Source organism: Vigna unguiculata, chromosome 1 (assembly GCF_004118075.2).
Source record: "Vigna unguiculata cultivar IT97K-499-35 chromosome 1, ASM411807v1, whole genome shotgun sequence".
Lineage (NCBI taxonomy): Eukaryota > Viridiplantae > Streptophyta > Magnoliopsida > Fabales > Fabaceae > Vigna > Vigna unguiculata.
In genome coordinates this window covers 33,042,018-33,065,971 of record NC_040279.1, presented here as the reverse complement: position 1 = coordinate 33,065,971, position 23,954 = coordinate 33,042,018, and the positions used below count along the sequence as shown (strand labels likewise).

Here is a 23,954-nt window from a genome sequence, read left to right as displayed (position 1 = left end):
CCTCCTAAGTTATGATCTCACATGAGTTTCATTCCATTAAATTATCCAAACATTTATATTTTAACTTGGTTAAATATATTTTTGTTCGTTCAACTTTTGGTAAAAATTGTAATTGGTCTCTCTTAAAAACCTTAAATCAATTTAGTTCTTCAATCTTGGAAATGTACGAATTTAATCATTTTAATTAAATTTTATTAAGTTTATTTGATATTTTAAACACATCTAATTATCGTATTTTAGTCTGTTTACACTGTTTGACACATGTTTGCTTCAATGTTAGTTGAAAAACGTATTTGAAACGTCAAATAAGCTTAACAAAATTGGTTTAAATGACTAAATTCACAAAATTTTAAAGATGAATGATTAAATTGATTCAAATTTTATAAAAGTAATTTCAATTTTTACTAAAAGTTCAAAAACAGAAATATATTTAACTCATTCAACTTTCTTAAAATGTAGAAAGCTAAAAATTATCTGTAGATCATATTTCACTACAGTCAAGGAAGTTTTATTTTTTCTCTAGAAACATCAAAAAGAGAGATTTATGTGTAGTTAGTTATTTCACAAATTGCTTATGATTGTTGTGGTCTTGGCATGCATAAAATGCATCATCAGAGTTGCCATATTGTGTAGAATTAGATTAATATGTTTTTGTCAAAACTGTAAGTAATATTCTGATTGACACATACATAAATCATTTAAACATCATTCCCATATTGCTTCAGTTCCTATATAACACATACATAAACCATTTTCATATGATCAAATCTACATTCTTTTAGTTTATGAACAAAGCCCAAAAAAAAAATAGTTATGTTAATAAAAATAGATTAGAATGCAAAGTGGTGGATCCAAACCATGGCACACGTCACTTACTGATAAGAGTGAACCACGCGTCCACTTTTCTTTGTTTCATTCTAATTTGGGTTTGAAGTTCGGTTCGGAGTTCTACTACTCTTGATCCTATTCTTAACTTCGATCTTTATTCGTTTCGCTATCTTCTAGATACTTCTAGTTACACACTCTGTTGCGTTGCTTCTAGTTTCGAACTGTTGTAATAATCCCTTCCAAAGTCATGTCACTCCTTTGACATCTAGGGTTTACTCTTTTCCGATTTTCCGAATTTCTTAAACCAAATTGTTAGCATTTCGAGTTATTCTCGTTTTATTCATGCATTTTATTCGTGCATGGAGAATCATTGCGAGGTACTTGGTACCGAAGGGTTGATCAGAAGGCATGAATTTGTGAGGATCATAATTCAGTGTCTATATTCATTAGGTTACACTAACTCTGCGGCGTGTTTGGAATCAGAATCTGGCATTTCGTACAAGTCCAATGAGTTTAAGTTGCTTGAATCATTTATATTGAATGGGAATTGGGACGATAGCATTGAGTATCTTAATTCGATAAAGGATGTGTTGGGGGAAACAAGGGAATCGGCCATGTTTCTTGTTTTCAGACAGTGTGTTATGGAGTATTTGAATTGCGGTGAAGATGAGTTAGCTTTGGCGGTGTTAAGGAAACAGGTTTCTGCCTTGGATGTGGACAAGTGCAAAGTTCACAGTCTGGCTATGTGCATGCTTTCATTTAAGGATAGGGAGTTAGCTGTTATTGACGAAAACGATGCTGTTGTACATGATCTGAGAAGAAAGCTGTTAGCGGATTTGGAAAGTTTGTTGCCTCCTCCGATATCAGTGCCTGAAGCAAGGCTGGAGCGCTTGGTAGAATCTACTGTTACGGCCTGGGTCGATTCGTGTATGTATCATAGTTCGTCGAATCAGATATCGCTTTATGAGGATCATCGCTGCAGCAGGGATCAGATTCCTACTAGAACGACTCAGGTGAGTTGTCACAGCATTGAGTTTGGTGTCTTGATCGATTTATATGTCCTATTCAGTTATTCATCATGACTACTGTCATTTGTAGCAGTTCCTCTATTTTAGAAAAAAAATTCTGGAGGATGATGTAATGGGCTTCTTTTGAAGTCCTTTCAGGGTATGTTGTGCTGCTTACTGATCTAAATCAAGAGTCTGTGTTATTGAAATTGACATATGTGTGTGACGTGTGCAAGTGTTCTATTTACATCATCTGTTGGGTATGGTTTTTTTAAGATTCTTTTATTTTTTTTTTCCTTTATGGTCAGTTTTTGGCTTAGATTATCTTTTGGACTTCCCCTTTAGAAATTATGTAAAAGGGAAAATTATTATACAAAGGAGAGGATGGATAGTATGTAGCTGGTCAAGCCAGCTCCCCTTACGAGTTTCAGTTATTTATTTTAAAAGGGAAGGAAAAATGCTTATGCTTATGCTATGCTCGCTCGAAACCACCACCCTTTTTCTTGCACCATAGTTTGATGACATTTTCTTTTCTATATGTACAGTGTTAGATATATTGTGTCCACATCTTTCACTGTTCTGTTCTCTCAGTTAGGTTTTTCAATTTCTGTCGTAACTGTTCACATCTTATAGCTCACTGCAGACTCTTCTAGAGTCTTACACCTCGTGTATAAAATACCAGCTGTCTTATATCAACTAATTAGAATACACTTTCACTTTCAGATTTTTCCCCCTCTAAGATTTTTATACATATTAGGTAGTCATGATACTGGTAACGGTTTTTTGATATATCATCTGATCCCTAATTTGAAGGTTTTTTTGGGTATATGGCAAGAGATCGAGTAGGGTAGCAGCTTTTGCATGACAAAAGAAGATAAATCAGATTTTGAATCATGAACATAAGTTCCAAATTATTCTTTTCTAACATGTGATATTGCATGCGCTACATATTTAATAACAATTTTTTCTTTCTATTGCTGCAGATACTGACTGGACACAGAAATGAAGTTTGGTTTGTTCAATTTTCGAATAATGGGGAGTACCTTGCCTCTTCATCCAATGATTGCACAGCCATCATATGGAAGGTATCATGCTGTTGTAATCTGATGAAGTATTTATTTTAGCTTCATAAGATTCATCGAATATTAATTGCTTCTTTGGAAATGTCAATTTGTGTTTTAGCTCCTAATATGTTCGAGAAAAAAGTGTCAGCAAACTCACCTCTATTTATATTCACTGTAATTTAGGTTTATTTCATGGCAAACCCTCCTTAAGTATCATTCAAATTGAGTGGAAAATACTTTATTTATCTATATATCTATGATATTATTCAAATGGTTGGAGATTTGTGTGATTCATATACTGAGCTTGATAGGTTAGTGTTTGGAGCTTAGGACAAAAGGAAGGGATAAACTATAGAAGGAAAGGATACTTCGTTCATCATCATGAGTGGACTCCGGAGTTTATTTAAAGAAGAAAGAACACGTTTCTTGTTTTTGTTTGATGCTGCTCTAGCTTAATGCACTCATAACTTTGAACTAGAAGTACTCGCTATTTGAGCTAGAACAAGTGCTACAATGAATAGGAAATAAGTGGATGTCAGGACCTTGTTAGAATCTAATTTGGAAGGATGAAAAGATGGATGCTGTCGTCACTGAAATGGATTTTTTTACATTTTTTTTTGGCTCACTTATTTCATAGTCATGGTTACTGGAGGTTTGTTATAAGGCTACATGAATTCCTCAATCCTCATTATTATAGGATAGCTTGAAATAAATAATCAATATAATTTCCAAAATCATTTTAGTATAGAATGCTAGTGTTTTGTTGATTTTTGGAATCTGGATTAGTGGCATAACTTCAAAATTTGAAATTTATATTTTAAGTGTCTTATTTCTTCAATTGGACTAGGCTGGCCATGGTCAGTGTTGTGAAGATTGCAAATCAGGACACAACTACGTACTAGTGCTTGTTTCTGTAAAACTGAGGATTCATGGATGTGAAGAATTTGACAGTTAAAAGGAATAAAACAGTAATAATCTTCCAATGCTCTTTCATCCGCTTATTAAGTGCAATGTCCTGCATCTTTGATCCGGAATATAAATCACTGTTAGATTTGAGGGTTTGTTGTCTTGATGTGGTCCTTACTGGTAGGTCAGAAAATGTTAATGGAGCAAGATTTGCAATTTTTTTTGGGGCAGTGAGCATCAGTGGGGTTGGTTCAAATGTCTATTCTGAGTTGACCTTACACTATTAACATTAGGGTGGAACCCTAAGAGTGACATTACCATTATTTTGTTGAATGTAATGTAACAGAAATACTCTTGATTGTAGGATAGGACAACATAATTTGTTTTTTTTCGTTCTGTAACATTTTTTGAGTTTAATATGCTGTTGCTAGAAGCATAGAGTCACGCAGACTGCAAAATGATCAATCCCCGAGAATGTTACTTCTTCAGATATGTTATTCATAAGATATATTAAAATAGATGGGAATTTGAGGGATTTATTGTGCAGACGTGCCTTCTATTCTCTCTTTACCTTGGATGATGTCTTAATCCCAAATTCTATATTTCTTTCTTCATCATTTGTCAAGCTTTTATTATATTAAAAAAAGAAGTCTGTCATTTCTCACCCCAAGGAAAAATATTTGCAGCCTTCATTTAAATGGTGGGAATTTTTATAAATTTGTTTGACCTTTTTCCAATTACAGCTGTAATTATGGAAAATTAATGAGAGGGAAACTTAGATTGTGTATGTTCAGATAGAGAATATAATCGAGAATGGAATAGGCCAGTTAAGGTCTTATTTATACCAACAAGTTGGCTGGAAAGAGGAGGGGAGTGAGACTAATGAAAGCCCTAACTAACATGGGCACTTTATAAGCCCATCCTTATTGCTCAATATTTGGTGTATGACAATTATTTTAAGAGATGACTAGGCAGATATCAGAATTTGGAGATTTAGCTGTTCGTATTGTGTTTGAGATCTCTGACCAATATACATTATGTATCCTATCTGAAAATTTTCATTTTAGGTCTCTTTTCTACATCTTAAATACCAGACTCCTACTATAAGATCAGAGTTATGTTAGTTAACTGTGAAATTATGCAAGTGGGGTCATTCTGCCTCAAAATTATACGGTTTCAACTTCATTTTAAACATTTGACTATGAATACAGTTGACCAATGGACAGTACTTGTAGGATGTACAGCAGACTATTGTGGTTCTTTTCGCCATGAAAAAGTAGGTCATAGTTTCATGGTTATATAGGTTTATTTCTTTCTCTTAACGGAATACAGATTGCCTAGCAAGGACAAGTTCATTGGCACTAGAGCTGTGTAGTTTCTTAGAATATTAACATTCATCTTAGAATATAATTAATTATATTTATGTTGATTAATTAGAAATTAGAATAATCAACTATTGATTACTAAGCTTGATAAAGGTTAACTTTTTGTAAACTAAGATAACACTCTAATTGTCTGGAAATCAATTAATCAATACTGGAACACGTGTCTAGCTCGAGAGCTCAAATAAAGTACAACTCTGACACATTCAAACATTTCAAATGTTGTGAAAACTTTCAACAGGTGCTGGAGGATGGGATATTGACACTGAAACACACACTTAATGGTCACCAACATGCTGTATCTTTTGTAGCATGGAGTCCTGATGACACCAAGTTACTAACATGTGGGAACACAGAAGTTTTGAAGCTATGGGATGTTGAAACAGGTACATGCAAGCGCACATTTGGGAATCAAGGGTTTGTTGTGAGCTCTTGCGCCTGGTTTCCCAACTCAAAACAGTTTGCGTGTGGCAGTTCTGACCCTGAAAAGGGAGTGTGCATGTGGGATTGTGATGGAAACGTGATCAAATCATGGAGAGGAATGAGGATGCCCAAGGTTGTAGATCTTGCCGTTACTCCAGATGGTGAGTATCTTATCAGCGTATTTATGGATAAAGAAATTCGTATTCTGCATATGGGAACAAATGCAGAGCGAGTTATTTCAGAGGAGCACCCAATCACATCCCTTTCAGTCTCAGGAGATAGTAAGTTCTTCATTGTCAATCTCAATAGTCAGGAGATTCATATGTGGGATGTGGATGGGAAATGGGATAAGCCATCCAGGTTTAAGGGCCACAAGCAACACAAGTATGTGATAAGGTCATGCTTTGGTGGATTAAACAACACTTTTATCGCCAGTGGTAGTGAAAATTCACAGGTAATCAATCCCCTGTTCTTGTGGGTTTATATACACATTCCCTGTTTTGCTAGGCATTGCTATTGTTATTTGTTAGTAAGCATTCGGTTAAATCACCAATTTTGTTCAATACAGGTATACATTTGGAACCGTCGGAATCCGACGCCTATAGAGGTTCTATCCGGGCACTCCATGACTGTGAACTGTGTGAGCTGGAACCCCAAAATACCACAAATGCTGGCATCTGCCAGTGATGATTATACGATTCGTATATGGGGACCCGGCTTCCAAAAAAAAGAAGGCCAAGTTGAGTAGATTAGATATTAAAATTTCCAGTTTAGAGTAGCCTATACTAGTTTTGCTTTATATTCTTTTCTTCCCCACGCAAAGTCTGTTCAGGTTACAGAGCATGAGTTTGTAAAGTCCTAGTTTACCCATGCAAGAATTTTGGAATTTTGGGCATACATTTTCCATCTGTATATCTCACTTTCCTTCATTTTATATGAAACCCACAATTTGTCAAACTGTTGGGTTTTTAAGTTAAGATTTACTCTTAGGAAAATGGTACTGGATTTCGTTCAAAATCAACAAATATGAAATAAAACTTTAATGAAATAATAGAAAATGTGTGTACCGTGACTTCCAAATATAAAACGTTTAAATACAATAATTTTAATTTATTATGTCATACTATAAACTTTGCTATATATTAATTCATTTTTTTAAAAGTCTCAATCAGATACTAACTAGTTACTTTAAATGATAAAAGTTCTAATAATAAGAAAATAATATTATAATAACTATAAGCTCGTAAAATAATTCGTTAAAGTCAGACATAAATATAAATTATAGAAGTATTGTTTAATAAAAATAATAAATACAGTAGTTCATATAAATACAGTATTACATATGAAAGTATTCACAAATAAATACTAATACCAGACAATATTATACTAACGTAAAAGCGGAACCTGAACGGAGTTGAGAGCATCGACGAACCACTGGCGCTCGGCTTATTGTTGATCCTTTCTCATTGCACTAAGCACCCTTCTGATTCTGGTGCTTATGGTGATCCAAGCTTCATCAACCAAAAGCTTTATCATAATGCGTACAACCAAAAAGCTTTTAATTTCCTTTTAAGTTACAAGTTTGATAGAGTTTCTTATATGTTGCTCATATTTTATTCATCGTTATACCTGGTTGTTCATATTTTATATGCCTTTCGTTGAGTTTTTGTTATTGTTATTAAGATAACAAATAAGCAAGATACCTTTATATACGTTTTAAATGTTCTTCGTTTTTATTTTTTCAATTTTATTTGAACCCATTTTAAAACATAAAATATATTTTTTTAAATATCTGGGCTATGCAATTGAGTACTTTTTTTCATGCGGGTTGAGTAGTGGATAGCACTATCCGACCCGACCGACGTTGCCGTCCCTAACGGCAAGCAAGAAGTGATTTAGATCCCTCAGTTCACTCTACTATATTCCTGTGTTCCTGTTTTGTATAACTTAGTGAAAATTGTTCGTCAATCCAAACCCTAAAGAGGCCCATGGCTGTGATTCTTGCCGCCAACGCATACGCTGCTTATTAGCGCTGCTCCTTCTCCAATCAGGTCCTAATTCTTTCCATTTATTTTACTTCGTGTTCTTAGGACTAACAGTTTAAAGTAGTTTCCAAAACAATCTCTAATGAGGTGGTTTTTAAATTCTGAAGACAATTTGTACAAATTGGTGACAAGGTTTTCATTGTATTGTGACCCCTTTTGATAAATATGTGCTTTGCTGACCTAATGTGGGATCTCATTGTGTTTCTTTGGGTATCACTAATCTTATTACAACATAGATTACGTGTTTGAGAATTTAGATTTAGGAATTTTCCATCTGATTTGATCGGCCTTTACTGTTACTGAGTTAGAAGGTCAGATAGATATTTGGAGTTTTGTTAGCCCAATTTGATCGTCCTTGTAATGGATTATTTTGCAGTCTTAACTTCTTTGTTTATTGCTTCCATCTTGGATGCTCTGTTTCCGTGGTTTGTTTATTGCTGTAAATTTTGGTGATGTATGGATGAGGGAATTGTAATGGGTAGTTGCAGCAGGGTTAGAGGCTTGTTCCATATCAATTTTTTATTAACCAAGATGAGCAACTTACTGTGGTCCCCTGTCATTATGGTCTTATATAAATTTTGGTGTTCTAATATATGAATTTTAGTTGCATTCTTATAGTTGCTTCTGCTCTGAATTTCAAATGGGAAGGTGCAATGTAGAGTAGATTGTTTCGTCAGTTATGGCGGTGTTGATTTCCAAAAGGCTACTACGTTGTTCTTCTGGGTCCTTGCCTTCACTAGGACGATGCTACTTTAATTCACCTAATGCTGGGTCTGCCGCTTTTTATAAATCACGTGGTAAGACCTTTTACGTAGTTCCTTAGCTGTGGACAGTTGCCATTTGCCGTCAATTTGATTTTTGTTATTGTTACCAGCTTTTGTTAATCTTCATATATACGATTTTTTTTGTGTGCACAGATGTATACAGCAGATTGTCTGGGGAAGGACTTCGTTCTGCAGAATGTTGTTTGGTATATTGGCATTTGAATATACTCTTCTATATTTATAACTACTTTCAGGATAAAAGCTTAATCAATGCAGTTCTCTCTTGTACTGGCTTATACTGACTCTTCTTCAATAATGCGGTGTAGTGTGTTTGAATGTAGGTCAGATCAGTGATCCGACGATTTTCTACTTCTATTTTAACTCCTGGGCCTGATGAGGGCGCATTTCCGTCCGATTTATTGTCCAGGAAGACTCTAGCAACATCTGAGCGTACTATAGGTATGAAGGGTAATTTGAAGCATCTTGTACCAGAATATAACTGTGCTTCTGTTTTTCTGACTTTGATATTTATTTCTGAAAGGAGAGAGAGTCAATCGACTGCAATGCACGAATTCCAGTGTGGTTTAGATTATGAGATAATTTTTGTTGTCTATTTTGTATGATCTATTCCGTTTCTACGTTTCTTCTTTATTTGTACTTCTTTTGAAGATACAAAATTTACACCAAATACCATTTACGATTTGACTGAATGCATTTCTACATATTTACATGTCAGAACTTGCATATAGTTTGTTCTTAAATTGATCCTGTAAGTGAGAACTTAATATTTTATCCATACATAATGATCTTATTCTGCTTTGAAATTAAAGGAACTTGGGACCAGTGTTTAACTTTTGTCTCCACCAAAAATCATGTATTTAATATTCTAAAGTTACCAATAGCTTTCCCTAGTTTTTAACTGCATGTAGGGCCACAACTTTGTTATTATTGGAAATCACGGTGGGGTTGCATTGGAATCATGGTGAAGGTGCTTATGTAACACTCTTTCATTACGTAGCGACACCGGTTAGGATTCTCCTTACTATAAATAAAAATTTTGAATGCATCTTTTGATTGTATCACTGTTTTCTTCGCTACCTACCATCTTTGGTGACAGACTGTCTACTCTTGATCACAACATGTACTGATTTCTTTCTCAATAAGATTCTAGAGTGTCTTAATTAAGTTCAATATATTGTAGGGCTTTGCCAGGATCTTTTAATTCCAGTTACCAACTTTCATAATGAAGACAAGGGCTTTATGGTTTTACCTGGAGATGTTTTTGATTTGCCTATTCGGAAGGACATTATTCATCGTGTCGTTAGGTGGCAACTAGCAAAACGACAACAGGTGGTGACTGCATTATGTTTTGGATTCTAAGGGTTGTTTCTCATTGTTATTGCATATGTACAATCCAGAGGAAATGCTATATTTATTTCTTGGTCAAGATGATGATATTTTTTTCTATATTGGCTTTTAGTAATTCTGGGATGTGAGGCAAGCATTTGGGTTTGGGACAAAACTATAATTTAGAATATCTATTCGAATGTTTTAAGGATAAAATGTTTTCACTGTTGTCGTATGCTTTATAGTTGAATATATATATATATATATATATATATATATATATATATATATATATATATATATATATATATATATATATATATATATATATATATGGAGTCTCCATGAGAATGTTATGTACTTTGCTAATTGATTTGGTGAACAGGGGACTCATTCAACAAAAACTATCAGTGAGGTCAGTGGGACTGGGAGAAAGCCTTGGAAGCAAAAGGGAACTGGTAGAGCAAGGCATGGTTCATTACGTGGGCCTCAGGTAGTGGAGCATTCTGCTCGTTACTTACTAATCTTTATTCCTTCACAATTTTTCTGTTCTTTGTTTTTTCAGCAGTTGAAAATAATAAATTTTATGAATGGTAACAGTTCAGGGGTGGTGCCACCATGCATGGTCCCAAGCCTCGAAGCCATGCTTTCAAAGTCAATAAGAAGGTTCGGCGTCTAGGGCTAAAGATTGCCTTGTCAGCTCGTGCAGCAGAAGGAAAGGCAAGTTTCCTCCCCCACACATGACCTTATTCACCGTCACAAATTAAAATGTGGCATCTCTATGTTATTCTATCTCCTACATGAGTGTACATTCTTGCTTATACTCAATATAGTGTTATTTTTCTGGAAGATTTCGTTTCTATAATTTACATGTAAATTGTTTGATTGTTTATTAGCGTAACTGAAAAGAGATATAAGATGTTCTTATATCTTTTAAGTGTTTCTTTCTTTTGTTGTTGATATCGAAATTAAAGGTATAACATATAAGATATAAGATATTCTTAGTTCAGTAAAGTGGATTGTGTTGTCAACCTCACCTCAGCCTACCTGGTTGACAATCAATCATATTGTTTTTATTACCTCATTGACTTTTTAATTATATCATTTAACGTAAATATATTTGACGATTTCATATATTTATGGAAGTAATCAATGTGGGATCTTCTTTCAAATGAACACTTTCATGTATGGAGGCAAAAAATAGTGCTATATCTTTACAGAATTGTGGTTGGGGTGTAGGGAGAATTGAAGTAGGAGCAAAGGAATCATGCATCTATAGTTGTGACGAGGAATCTGAGTGCAAAGAACTCAATAAGATCATTTATACTATGTTAACTGTACTTTACTGAGCCCTGCTCAAAATGTATGTCGCCGTCTAAACTTGACACTCTATAGTCTTTTTGCTATCAGCTAGAAATGTGACTACATAAATACAATAAAGCCTAATAAAGGAGTGTAAAGGGAAACTAGAAAAAAAAACAAATCATGAAAAACGATGCTCATACGATGGTTGTCCTGTCCTTTATTGCTTTCTTCAAGGTAAAATAGTTACTTTTGGCATGTACCCCTATCCTGATATCCTGATAATCGTATGCTCTGATATGATAGATTGTATTTCTTTTAGCTGTTTAGTGATAGCGTTTTTGCTTTCATCCAATAATTATCTTGTTTGTTCTTATTTTGTTTTTTATTACTGCATTATATCTCACATAAGAGTTTCTTCGTACTAATGTTCTGGGGAACTGTGTTTATACAGCTTCTTGTGTTTGAGGATCTGGAGGTTCCAACACATAAAACCAGAAACATTGTGAATTATTACAATCAAATGGGGAACACCAAGAAACTTCTGCTTGTGGATGGCGGGCCTATAGATGAAAAGTTAAAATTGTCTACACAAAATCTACACTATGTTAACATACTTCCCTCCATTGTAAGTTTCAGTTTTTATCCATTTGAAATTTATGATGTTTCTTAGAGTCAAAGCATTTCCAACAGTGACATCAGGTACATGGATTAATAATCTATTGACAATTGAGATCCAACATTGACTATACATACGGCAATAGAGCTTATATATGGTTTGGGCAATTTTCATTTCATGTGCCAGTCCTTGGGGTTGAGTTATAGACTCAGCCGAAATTGAAGATACTGTCAAAGCCTCATTGAATCTTGTAGATGTTGCTAGTTCCAAAGCTTTTCCTAAAGCATATATATATATATATATATATATATATAAAATAGTTATGTTTGACATGTTTTTTTGTAGGGTTTGAATGTCTAGGGTTACCCTAAACCCTAAAGCTTTTCCTAAAGCATATATATATATATATATATATATATATATATATATATATATATATAAAATAGTTATGTTTGACATGTTTTTTGTAGGGTTTGAATGTCTACAGCATCTTGTTGCATGACACATTGGCGATGTCCCGAGCTGCGGTGAACAGAATTGTTGAGCGTATGCGCACTCCAATAAATCGTTGAGGCTATAACTATTGTTTTGCGCTTTGCTTCATTTGCTCGAAGCAGGAACTGTATCCCATGTCCCTATTTCTGTAACATAAAGAGATCCAATTAGAATATCTTTGGTACGAGATTTCTGTTAAAAACCACATAAGTGAGGCTAGTTATGCCATTTTGCCCATGTTGAAGGGGAACTTAGGAAATTGTTGGTCTAATTTGGATGTTCAAGTGGTTAGGTTTATCATATTTTTCCATGACTAAATCTCATTTCTTTTTCAATCTTTTTACATGCAGGATCTGTCATTGAATGATAGTTTTGAAGTAAATGTAAACTTATTCTACAAATTTCTTTCAAAATCCAGAAATTTGAAATAAAACTTTAATGAATAAACATAGTAAAAAACTTCATCTAGTATCTACATATATTTTACTCCCAAGTATATTTCTGTAACTGTGTAAGTACAAAAAAATTTGTCTTTATATGCACTATAAAGAATGAATACATTAATTTGAATTTATTATGTCATACTACAAACTTGCTATATATTAATTCAAGTTTTTAAAAGTCTCAATCAGATACTAACTAGCTAATTACTTTTTTATCATTTAAATTTTAGGTTTAATAATAAAAAAATAATATTATAGTCACTATAAGCTCGTAAAATAATTTGTTAAAGTCAGACATAAATATAAATTATAGAAGTATTGTTTAATAAAAATAATAATAAATAAATACTAACGTAAAATGAATTTCTAGTTAATAAGAAATTACAACAAATTATAAAGATATTAAAAATTATATATATCCCTATTTAAATATTAGCCATTTTAATATGAACAATATTTATCTTATGAGAAAAGTTTATTATTATTACCAATTAAAAATGCAAAATTATTAATTTGTACTTTTCCTTTGTCATCTTTTTATTCATAATAAACAAATTTCAATTTATTTATAACATATAATTTTATAAATAAAACAAATTTTATTATATAAAACATATTCAAGAAAAACCTTTGCTTCTTACATGAAAATATATTAGTACATAAGAATCAAAACATCCTGCAATCTAATTTGCAGCAATGTAACAATAATAGTTTTAAATTTTTGAAATGTATATTTAATTTTATCATAACTTCATAAGATAATTTTGTAGAAGTGTTCTCATTTCATCTATATGTATCTCTTTGTTTTATTGAAGTGTAAAACATTTTTTTTAAATGAAAATTATACTTTGATATAATTTTACTTTTGCTGGTAACAGTAAAGAAGAAAGGGAAAAAGTATGTGATGCAAAGGAATAATAAATATAATAAATAATTTATAATAATATTATATTCACGTAGAAAACGTCTCTGATTTTTTTGTCACCATTCTATTATTTTTTTTTCAAACAAATCTAATAAACATACAAATAAATTAAACTATATTTTAAATTTTTATTTTTATTATTTTTCAATTACAGTGTTTTTGTGTGATATATAATCTTTTTTTTAACTAAATGCTGTAAGCAAGAGGTGATCAGTTCATTTTACTATGTTCCTATGTTCCTGTTTTGTTTTGTGTAACTTAGTGGGAACTGTGCGTCATTGCGAACCCTAAAGAAGCCAGTGGTTGTGATTCTTGCCGCCGGCAACTTTTACGGTGACTTCTCCGGCGTACGCTACTTATTAAGCGCAGCTTCTTCTCTAATCAGGTCCTAGTTCTTTTCATTTATGTTACTTCGTGTTGTTATTAGGACTAACAATTTAAAGTAGTTTCCAAAGCAATTTCTAATGAGGTGGATTTTAAATTCTGAAGGCAATTTGTACAAATTGATTTCACGGATTTCATTGTACAGTGACCCCTTTTTGATAAATATATGCTTTGGTGACCTAATGTGGGATCTCATTGTGTTTCTTTGCGTATCACTAATCTTATTACAACATAGATCACGTGTTTGAGAATTCAGATTTTGGAGTTTTTCATCTGATTTGTAGCTTTGTTAGCCCAATTTTTTGTCCTTGTAATGGATTGTTTTGCAGTCTTAACTTATTTGTTTATTGCTTCCATCTTGGGTCCTCTGTTCCCGTGGTTTGTCTATTGCTGTAAATTTTGGTTATGTATATAGATGGGGGATTTGTAATGGGTAGTTGCTGCAGGGCTATGCTTGAGGCTTGTTCCATGTCAATTTTTTTAAACAAGATGGGCAACTCACTCACTGCGATACCCTGTCATTATGGTCTGATATAAATTTTGGTATACTAATATATGAATTTTGGCATGTATATGAATGGGGGCTTGCAGTCCATGGGGCTGATATGAGCATAGGTCAGTTTTAGGAATCAAGATTGCCATTGATATGCGTATGGTATTAGCTTTGTCTTTAAAATTCTATTTGTTAAATTAAGTTTAAATCTTTCAAGCTGCGAAGATTGGAATGCCATGTTTTCCCTCCATGAAGTTATATTTTGATTATTAAATTTGTAGAATCCCTATTTAACAACTTATCTTTTAATTTTTGTTTGATTTAAATTGTACAATTTGTGTCCCTTAGTTAGCTACTTTCCATCTCTCCTTCCTACACCCTCCTTCACACAGTTTGCTTTGTTACTTTAAGTCGGTGTATCTAAATATTAGTATGTCAGGACTCGTGAGGAAGCCTATTTTCTGTTTCCCAAAAAAGTTAAAGTCAAGTTTTAATATTGAATGATGAAGTTTACATATATGTTTCCCAAATATGCATTTATAACTTATACCTTAACTTACTTGGTTTAGTGTTACAAACTTATAAGTACTCAAATGTACATTGGTTTCAAAGCAACTCTGTAATTGCTTTCATGTTTAATTGCTTTGGAGAGTGTGATATGTATGAAGTCTGACTTAGCCTGTGAAATACACATTCAAGAACCTTTAACTATAATTTCTAATATGACCTACCTCGCAAGGACTAGTTTGACTGTTTAACATTCTTTGTGGTGGTAAAGAAAGAGATTTTGGGGCTAAACAAAACTACCTCAAGCCTCTCCTATTGATGATTATTTTTAATGAATAAAACCAAATTGAAACAAAAATTGCATTCCATTTCCTTTAATATATCTGTAAATGACCTCAAATTGGTTTGATTTCTGAAGTTTAATGTTATCGTCTGTGTTTGTGTCTGATCAGGAAGAATGAGGCCCACAATGATGCTCAGGGTTCTGAACAAGCAGTTTCTTGGAATTGTTGGTGATGCAGCTACTGCTGTCGCTAATAAGCCACCCCCACCTCCTGTAGTATCGCGCAAACCGGCCTTCATTGATGCATTCTTGTACAAGATGAAGAAGAACCCAAGTCTTTTGTCCAACAAGACCATTTGGTCTCGAAGATCCACTATCTTGCCAGAGTTTGTTGATACTACTGTCAAGATTTACAATGGGAAAACCACAATCCGTTGTAAGATCACTGAGGGAAAAGTAGGTCACAAGTTTGGAGAGTTTGCTCTCACCAGGAAACGCAAGACCAGAGAACAAGCCAATGCCAAAAATGTTAAACAACAAAAGAAAAAGAAGTGATTTTTTTCTGTACTTCTGGACCAAAATAATTTCATGAATATTTTATTTTCTGCTATATTTACATCGACCTGGTTATTTCTCAGGTTCTCTAGGTTGCTTGTGAAGACCTAACAGAATTCCCTGATAGTTGACAGTAATTCCTGTTAAATTGGTTCTTTGACCATCTAATGCTTTCATTTGATGTTATTATATATTAGCTCGTGAAAGGTAGATCAGTGTTGGATCAGTTAATGCTTATTCACTTGTGAGGAACTGAATTTTATAGTCATTTTAGTGTTGGAACAGTTAATGCTTGAGATTGTCATCATCATATGTTGTTTGCCTATGAACAGTATTGTAGAATATTTCTCAGATACACACCCTTTTTTTTTTTGTTATAATAAAGTAAATAAATTTTTAGCATTTTGACATTTAAGACACATTCCATCATCTTAGCGGGAAGAACCAAGACTGCAACTGATGGATATTAGAAGAAAGAACACATGTAAGAATTTTAATTTTGTTTTCTTTGATTAAAATACTAATGTTTAGAATTTGACAGGTTTTTTCTTCTTGGCCATGAGATAAATGGAAACAATGTTATTAAATCAGAATAATATATGTCGGTCCGACCGGTAAAATTGAAAACCGGATTTATTATGGGTTTAGTCACAATCAAATTTTATGTGAATTTTTTTCATTGTTAATCAGGACATTTACCCACGTATCATGGTTTTAGGTTTAGGTCATAAGTTGGTGTGGGGCGTATCATGGTTTTGGATTTAGGTCATAAGCTGGTTTGGAGAAGTCCAATTTTGATTTTCGTTATGTCATCCCTTATCTGAAAACTAGTCAGGGGACTGAGTTATGAACTGATTTTTATATTATTAATTTTTGTTTTTATTTTTTTAAAGAGAAATAAATAAAAAAAAGTTGTATGTAAAAATTATAATAAATTAATTTAGTAATTGTTGTAATTTTTTTAGATAATAATTTTTAAAAAATGTAAAATTATATTGTTAAATAAATAAATTTTATTATTATTTTGTTGTTGAAAATTTATAAATTAGTAATTGATGATTTGTAGTTTTATTTAAAAGTAGAAAAATTAAATGTAATATATATTATTAAAAATTATATTTTAAAAATAAAAGAATAAATAATTGAGTGAAAATTTGTTGTTGAAAAAACAAATATTTTATTGGATGGATTTTGTTAAATTATACTTCTTGGACCACATGCATATGAGAACATTTATTTAGAAACTGAGTCAACTCATGTATTATAAGACACATCAAATTAAGTGTACTAAAAGTAAATATCATCAAAAATCTTAAAATGAGAAATTTTCACACTTCAAACTTTCTCTTCACACATGTAAAGATTTGCAAAGAAAGTTAGAGTAACTTATAAATTATATTTAATATATATATATATATATATATATATAAAATATTTTTATATTACAATAAATATAATTAAAATAATAAAATAAGTTAAATTTTGATATTTAATTAATATATTTTAATTTATGATTACAAATTTTTATTTTAAAATTATAATATTTTTTCTTTAAGTACATTTTAATTTTAATTTGTACTTTTGTAATATTTTTTTTAAATATAAAATTCATTAAAACATTTTTTATATATTTTATCCATCACATCACACAAATTTTTACAAACTTCTTTTTTCTCAAATACGCTTAAATCACACAATCTTTCTCTTATGGCGTGTTCACTTGTAATGATGAATTTGAAAGAGATTGAGCAGATGAATTTGAAAGAGATTGAACAGATGAATTTAAGTTGATTTGGAGATAACCTTTATGTTGTTTCTTTTAAGGGATTTGGAGGTGAAAGTGATTTTATTAGTACAATAGATATAAAAAAAACTAATAGATTAAAATATAGGATTACTATTTTTCCCTTGTGGTAAAAATTAATATATTATTATTATTAATTATTGTTAGTACCACTAATATTATTATTTATTATTACTAATTATTTTTATTACATATATAAATATATAACTCACCTCTAATGACTACATGAGAAAAAGAGCACACCGAAATGACATCCCGTCTCAAATGGCTTCACGTGAAGTTAACAAAGCATACTTAAGAGAAGAAGGTAAAAGTGCACAAAATAGTCACAAATATTGTCATGAGCGAGATGGAAGTTAGTTATATAATCTTGCAATTCTGTTGTCGACTTCTCTTTCAAATCATTGGATGTTAACATAAAAATCACCTTATTTCCATGGTTGCTAATATGATGCTAGAGTCAAAGTTCTCAAACGAACAAAACATTAATCCAAACAACTTCACCTCCAAATCTATTTGAATCTACTCTCCTAATTCAATGGCGGATCTTCAGGCAATAGTTTGGAGTGTCTAAATTTTGGTTGAATTACTTTTTTTGTTCATTTTTCGTCCAAAAATGTCAAGTTGGTCCTCTAGTGTTTTTTATTTTCAATTCGGTTCCGATTTTTTAAAAGTTGATACAATTTGATCTTTTTTGTTAAATCTCTTGAAGCGGAACAATAAATTTTCATCAAAATTGACACTAGGATGATGTCAATTACACCAACAAAGCAAATCATCCTTATTAACAACTTCAATTTTGATGAAAAAATCTTTGTTCCATTCAAAAAATTTAACTAAAAAAGAACAAAATTGCATCATTTTTTCAAAAATCGATATCAAATTGAGATTAAAAAAACTGAAGGACCAACTTGCTGTTTTTGAATGGAAATAGGAACCAAAAGAATAATTCTAAAATTTTTATATAAATTAATAAAAACATTGTATTTATTTTTTTATGATAATAAAAATAATAAGATTATAATTATTGTTATTATTGTAATTATAATTATAAAATAAATATAAATAATTTTTATTTTACTATAATTAATTTTCATGATTAAGTTTTAAAAAATAATCAAATAAAAAAATATTAAATTAAACAAATAATTACTTCAAAGATAATATTAATAAAATAATTATTTTTATTTGAAAAATATTTAAAAGATAAAATTGAAAAATAAGTGTGAAAAAGAACTTTTCCTCGTCTATAGATATAATATATAAAAATTTATTAGAATATGAAATTTATAAAATATATTAAAAATATTAAATTTTGAGAAAATATATTTAAAATTATATAAATATTAAAAAAATTGGGGGCATGTCCCCTTTATCAATACTCCTTTGTGAATCCTAAGGTCCGGCATTGTCCTAATTCATCCAAACAAATTCTAAATGAGGGGTTGGAGAGAATTTACCAAATGTGAAGGAGAGATAATTTGTTTTTAGTATCAATCTATTCCAAATATGTATTTGGTTTTCGTCCAAGACTATCTGATATAGAACAGATATTAGTCTTTTAACTCTATGATTTGAAATGGTATCAGCATATTCCTTTTCTTCCCCAACAATATGTTTACTAATAATCATCACAATCTCTCGTCTTTTTTTCTAAATTCACGAAACCAACTTTATTTTTCTGCTAGGAGGATGAACCCATCAACCCACTAACCATGCACCATGATATTACTTATATTACTTCACTATCATCAAAATTACTCAAGGTCGTTGCTTCACTAAGTTCAAATAATAGTTTCTTAGCAACACCTTTTTCCTTAAGTTGTTTTTATCAAATCATTTGTTGTACAAGGTGAGTGAGTAGCTTCTACTTTATTTTTTCTCTTCTCCCTGCCTTTTATTTAACTTGACAAGTCAATTATCGTGTCATATGCTTCATAGTTAATTGGCTTCTCTTCATTAAAAGTTTTTGAATATATCATTAACTTTAAATAAAGTTGTTTTCTTGATAAAGTCTTATGTTGATTCAATGTTCTAATCAGGAGATTACTGGGATAAAAATATCTTCATATATCTCTAAAGTGATTAAGAAAAATATTCGTAGAATTTAAACATTCATTTCAATAGATTTAATTTCTTTTGTTAAAAAATAGAGTATGTTTATTCTAAATATATGTAAGAGTTGAGGATTGTTCCTATCACGTAGACAATACCTTAGATATATATTGATTCATGACAATTCTATCATTGGACTTAGGATCGGAACATTGATGTCTACCGTGGGATTGATAATGGAATTTTCAATTTTCTAAACCCTCTATTGGGGATTATTCGCTCATTCTCCTTAGACCTCAACTGAGGCTTATGTTCCTACTGCACACAATAGTCTCACATAGCTTAAAACTCGAGTCTTAATGCGGTTTAAATACCTCTTCCTTATTCTACTCTTTAAAGTATATACCTTAAAGCGGACAATACCCTATAGTATGATATTACTAGCCACATTATATTTTGTTTAACAAAATAAATCAACAATGAAAACTCATTAGAAAATGGGAATGACAAATAAATTCGCCTCATGGGTATTGTTTGAATCTGTCTCAACTTTGAGGTATTGACTATGAATGGATATAAAGAAAGAATACTCTACTTTTTTTTTTATCTCTTAATCATTCGTCTAGGTTGATATTTCAAAAGTTTTCCTAAATCTCTAAGATTTTTTTTTCAATTTATCACACCTTTAACTCTGTGTGTGTGTGTGTTTTATCACAGTCAACATATATATTATGATTTTTAATTTAAGTGTTTCTTTTTTCTTTGATAATTTTTGAAAACTATTTTTAAATTTTATCAATGTTTGCAAATTTAATAAATATTTTGATTTTGATGAAATTCTGGTTTTGAACCCGTATTTACAAATTATGGTTAGTTGACTTTGTTTTTACAAAATACGATGAAGTCGTTAGGATTCATGATGACATTCAAAGTGAAGTCGTCATGGGTGTAGCCAGTTTTCTTTTCCTTTTTTAAGAAAGGAAAGTCGCTATGATACATAAAGATTTCTGTGTGATCCTAATTGAACTGAAGTCGTCATGTTTGTTGACGACTTAAGTTATGTATATATTTTTTTTATTAATTGATTTTTGGTATAATTACTGATTTGATATCCAAACTTTTTGGTTAAGTTCAATTTGGTACTCATACTTTTGGTTTGTTCAATTTAGTACCCCAATTATCTAATGGGATTCAATTTGGTCCTCTCCGTTAAGTTGGAGTTAACACCGTGTCCGTACAAGACACGTGTCAACTCCAACTTAACAGAGAGGACCAAATTGAATTTCTTTAGATAATCTAAGTACTAAATTGAACAAACCAAAAGTATGGGTTCCAAATTGAACTTAACCAAAGAGTTGGGGTACCAAATCAGTAATTATATATTGATTTTTTTAAACGTAGATATTAAGTAATTTGTTTTTTTAGTTAATTTTATTCTTAATAGTAAAAAACAATAATATTGGAATAAAAATATTTTGAATGTAATGATCTTAATTTAATGAAAGATATCTTTAATTATAATCAACTTTGTCTACAATTAACTAATTTTTACCATTTATTTATGTTAATTTATTATACAAATCAACTAAAATAAAAACAAAAAAATATATTTAATGCCCATGCCTTAAAAAAATTATACATAACTGAAGTCGTCAACATACATGATGATTTTAGTTACAAAGAAACCATTACCTATTAACGACTTCCATTTCTTGAAAAACAATCATGAAAACCGGCCACACTCATGATGACTTGACTTTGAATGTCATCATTAGTCCCAACAACTTCACCCTAATCTGTACAAAAAAAATTCAACTAACCCTATTTTGTAAATGTGTGCTCAAAACACTCCCATTTATAAAAAAGCCTGAAATTTTATCCATTATTCTAATTTGGAATGTATGCAATTATACTTTTTTTTTTCTAAATATTTAATATTGAAGAAAAAAAAACCTTTTTTTAATATTGAATATTTGATAATATTATGTTTTCTTTACCACAATTTTTTATTACTTTATAAAATTTGATTAATTGATAGTGTAACATTAAGTACATGTGCGAGTATATACTTGTATCCGGTGAGGATGATAATGAGTAAAAAAATTGACCCTCATTGTATTTAGATATGAGGATGTAAATGAATTTTTATGAGATAACAAAACTCGTCTCTATCTCCCTCCTGTCACGTCCCGTTATCATCTCTATTTAAAAAAACATAGATGTATTGAATATTTAATAAATCATATAAATTTAGAGACTTTATAAAAAAAATTCCAAATTTATGAAGACTTAAAATATAATTAGTCTGGTGTTTTATTAAAGTTAAGGATGTCATGTAAATACCTCTGTCTTAAATGCAACATAACCTCGACACCTTCAAACCAAATTTTATTTGGATAGACAATGTCATAGCCGAAAGTATAAGATATAGGCTTAAATATACATTTGGTCCCTATTTTTGTTGATTTTATTCAATTTGGTCCCTATTTTCGTTTTATGTTCAATTAGGTCCTCATTTTCGTCAAATTGTGGTCAATTTGGTCCTTTTCACTAACGGTGTTTAAATAGTTAACGTTTTTGAACAGTACATGCCACGTGTCAGCTCTTGGTTTTTTTTATTTTTTTTTTTAAATTTTTTTAATTTGAAAAAATAGTCCACGTGTCAAGTTACAGTTGTGCCACGTGTCAATGTTAGTGCCACGTGTCAGTTTGTGGTAGTATTACTTTTTTTGTTCAATTTAGTCCCTATATTTGTTATTTTTATTCAATTTAGTCCCTATATTCGTTATTTTTGTTTAATTTAGTCCCAAATTTTGCCAAAATAAAACCATTCAATTTTTAAAATTGACATTATTATTAGTTATTTTTTAAATTTAATTATAAATTATAATATTTAATTATTAATTGAATATAATTCTTAGATTCAATTGTTAAACAAAATATAATTATTTAAATATTATTAAAATATAATTATTAAAATTTTCAAAATATATATTAACATTTATAAAATTCACATTTAAATTTAAAATATTTAATATTTTTATTGCATTTTAGATATTAAAATCTAAAATATTTTATATGTAAATGTTAATTTTACAAATATTAGTTTATTTTTCTAAAATATTTTTATATATCAATTTTAAAAATATTTTAGAATATAGATATTAGAAAAAAAAATAATAATTATATTCTTATAATATTTTAAATAATTATATTCTATTTAGCAATTAAATATAATAATTTATTCAATTTATAATTAAATTTAATAATTAATAATTGAATTTAAAAAATAATAAATTCAAAGGTCAATTTTATAAAAGATATTAATATAATTTGTATAAAAGATATTAAATTTAGTGTCAATTTGAAAGGGACAAAATTGATTTATTTGAACAAAAATTAGGACTAAATTGAATAAAAATAACGAATATAGGGACTAAATTGAACAAAAAAATAAATACTACCACAAGCTAACATGTGGCACTAACATTGACACGTGGCATAACTGTGACTTGACACGTGGACCATTTTTTTCAAATTAAAAAAAATTAAAAAAAATTAAAAATAAAAAAACCAGGAGTTGACACGTGACATGTAGGGATGACAACGGGTCGGGTCGGGCACGGATAGTATGATACCCGTACCCGACCCGCTAAAAAAAAAATCCGCCCGTTACCCGCCCGTTTACTCGTCGGGTATCCGCTTAAAAAATACCCGCGGATATTTTTAAAACCCGCGGGTACCCGTGGATACCCGATACCCGCAAATATTTAAAAAAATATGTATTTTATAAATTTTTTAATATAAGATTATAAAAATAAAATATAAATTAAATTAAATTATAATTATAATTAAATTTGACATAATAAAATATACTGTTACTTCTAATTTTAATTAAATTTAACTTAATAAAATATAAATTAAATTTTAATTTTAATTTTTTACGGGTAACGGGTACCCGCGGGTACAGATAGTATGATACCCGTACCCGACCCGTTTATAATCGGGTATTAAAATACCCGCTACCCGCTACCCGCGGGTAATAAATACCCGCGGGTAGTAACTATCCGTCGCGAATTTTATCTGCGGATATCTGCGGGCACGGGTAGTTTTGCCATCCCTAGTGGCATGTACTGTTCAAAAACGTTAACTATTTAAACACCGTTAGTGAAAAGGACCAAATTGACCATAATTTGACGAAAATGAGGACCTAATTGAACATAAAACGAAAATAGGGACCAAGTTGAATAAAATCAACAAAAATAGGGACCAAATATATATTTAAGCCTAAGATATAATTATTCTATATCTTAAGATTCTAAA

General features: G+C 30.7%; 3 protein-coding genes across 4 annotated transcripts; all 3 read left to right on the top strand.

Annotated features, from left to right (window-relative positions):
- The first annotated feature begins 870 nt into the window (after window positions 1-870).
- On the top strand, window positions 871-6,503 carry LOC114187005 (WD repeat-containing protein WDS homolog). The gene is made up of 4 exons (XM_028075109.1): window positions 871-1,841; window positions 2,819-2,920; window positions 5,429-6,064; window positions 6,179-6,503. Exons 1-4 carry the CDS (start codon window positions 1,188-1,190, stop codon window positions 6,356-6,358), a joined length of 1,572 nt encoding a protein of 523 aa, XP_027930910.1. The 5' UTR covers window positions 871-1,187; the 3' UTR covers window positions 6,359-6,503.
- Window positions 6,504-7,199: 696 nt separating this feature from the next.
- Window positions 7,200-12,520, top strand: LOC114195160 (50S ribosomal protein L4-like). Of its 2 annotated transcripts, none has more exons than XM_028085560.1 (9): window positions 7,200-7,661; window positions 8,304-8,452; window positions 8,573-8,625; window positions 8,761-8,878; window positions 9,621-9,769; window positions 10,152-10,259; window positions 10,367-10,486; window positions 11,523-11,696; window positions 12,158-12,520. In XM_028085560.1, the coding sequence occupies exons 2-9, from the start codon at window positions 8,335-8,337 to the stop codon at window positions 12,257-12,259; spliced, it is 942 nt and encodes a 313-aa protein (XP_027941361.1). In that variant the 5' UTR covers window positions 7,200-7,661; window positions 8,304-8,334; the 3' UTR covers window positions 12,260-12,520. The 2 variants fall into 2 exon arrangements, with proteins under 2 accessions (XP_027941361.1, XP_027941354.1); XM_028085553.1 differs by having other exon boundaries at window positions 7,202-7,661; window positions 8,274-8,452.
- A 1,237-nt stretch (window positions 12,521-13,757) lies between these two features.
- LOC114176319 (ribosomal protein S19, mitochondrial-like) lies at window positions 13,758-16,003 on the top strand. Its single transcript, XM_028061328.1, has 2 exons — window positions 13,758-13,935; window positions 15,387-16,003. Exon 2 carries the CDS (start codon window positions 15,392-15,394, stop codon window positions 15,770-15,772), a length of 381 nt encoding a protein of 126 aa, XP_027917129.1. The 5' UTR covers window positions 13,758-13,935; window positions 15,387-15,391; the 3' UTR covers window positions 15,773-16,003.
- Window positions 16,004-23,954: the final 7,951 nt, after the last annotated feature.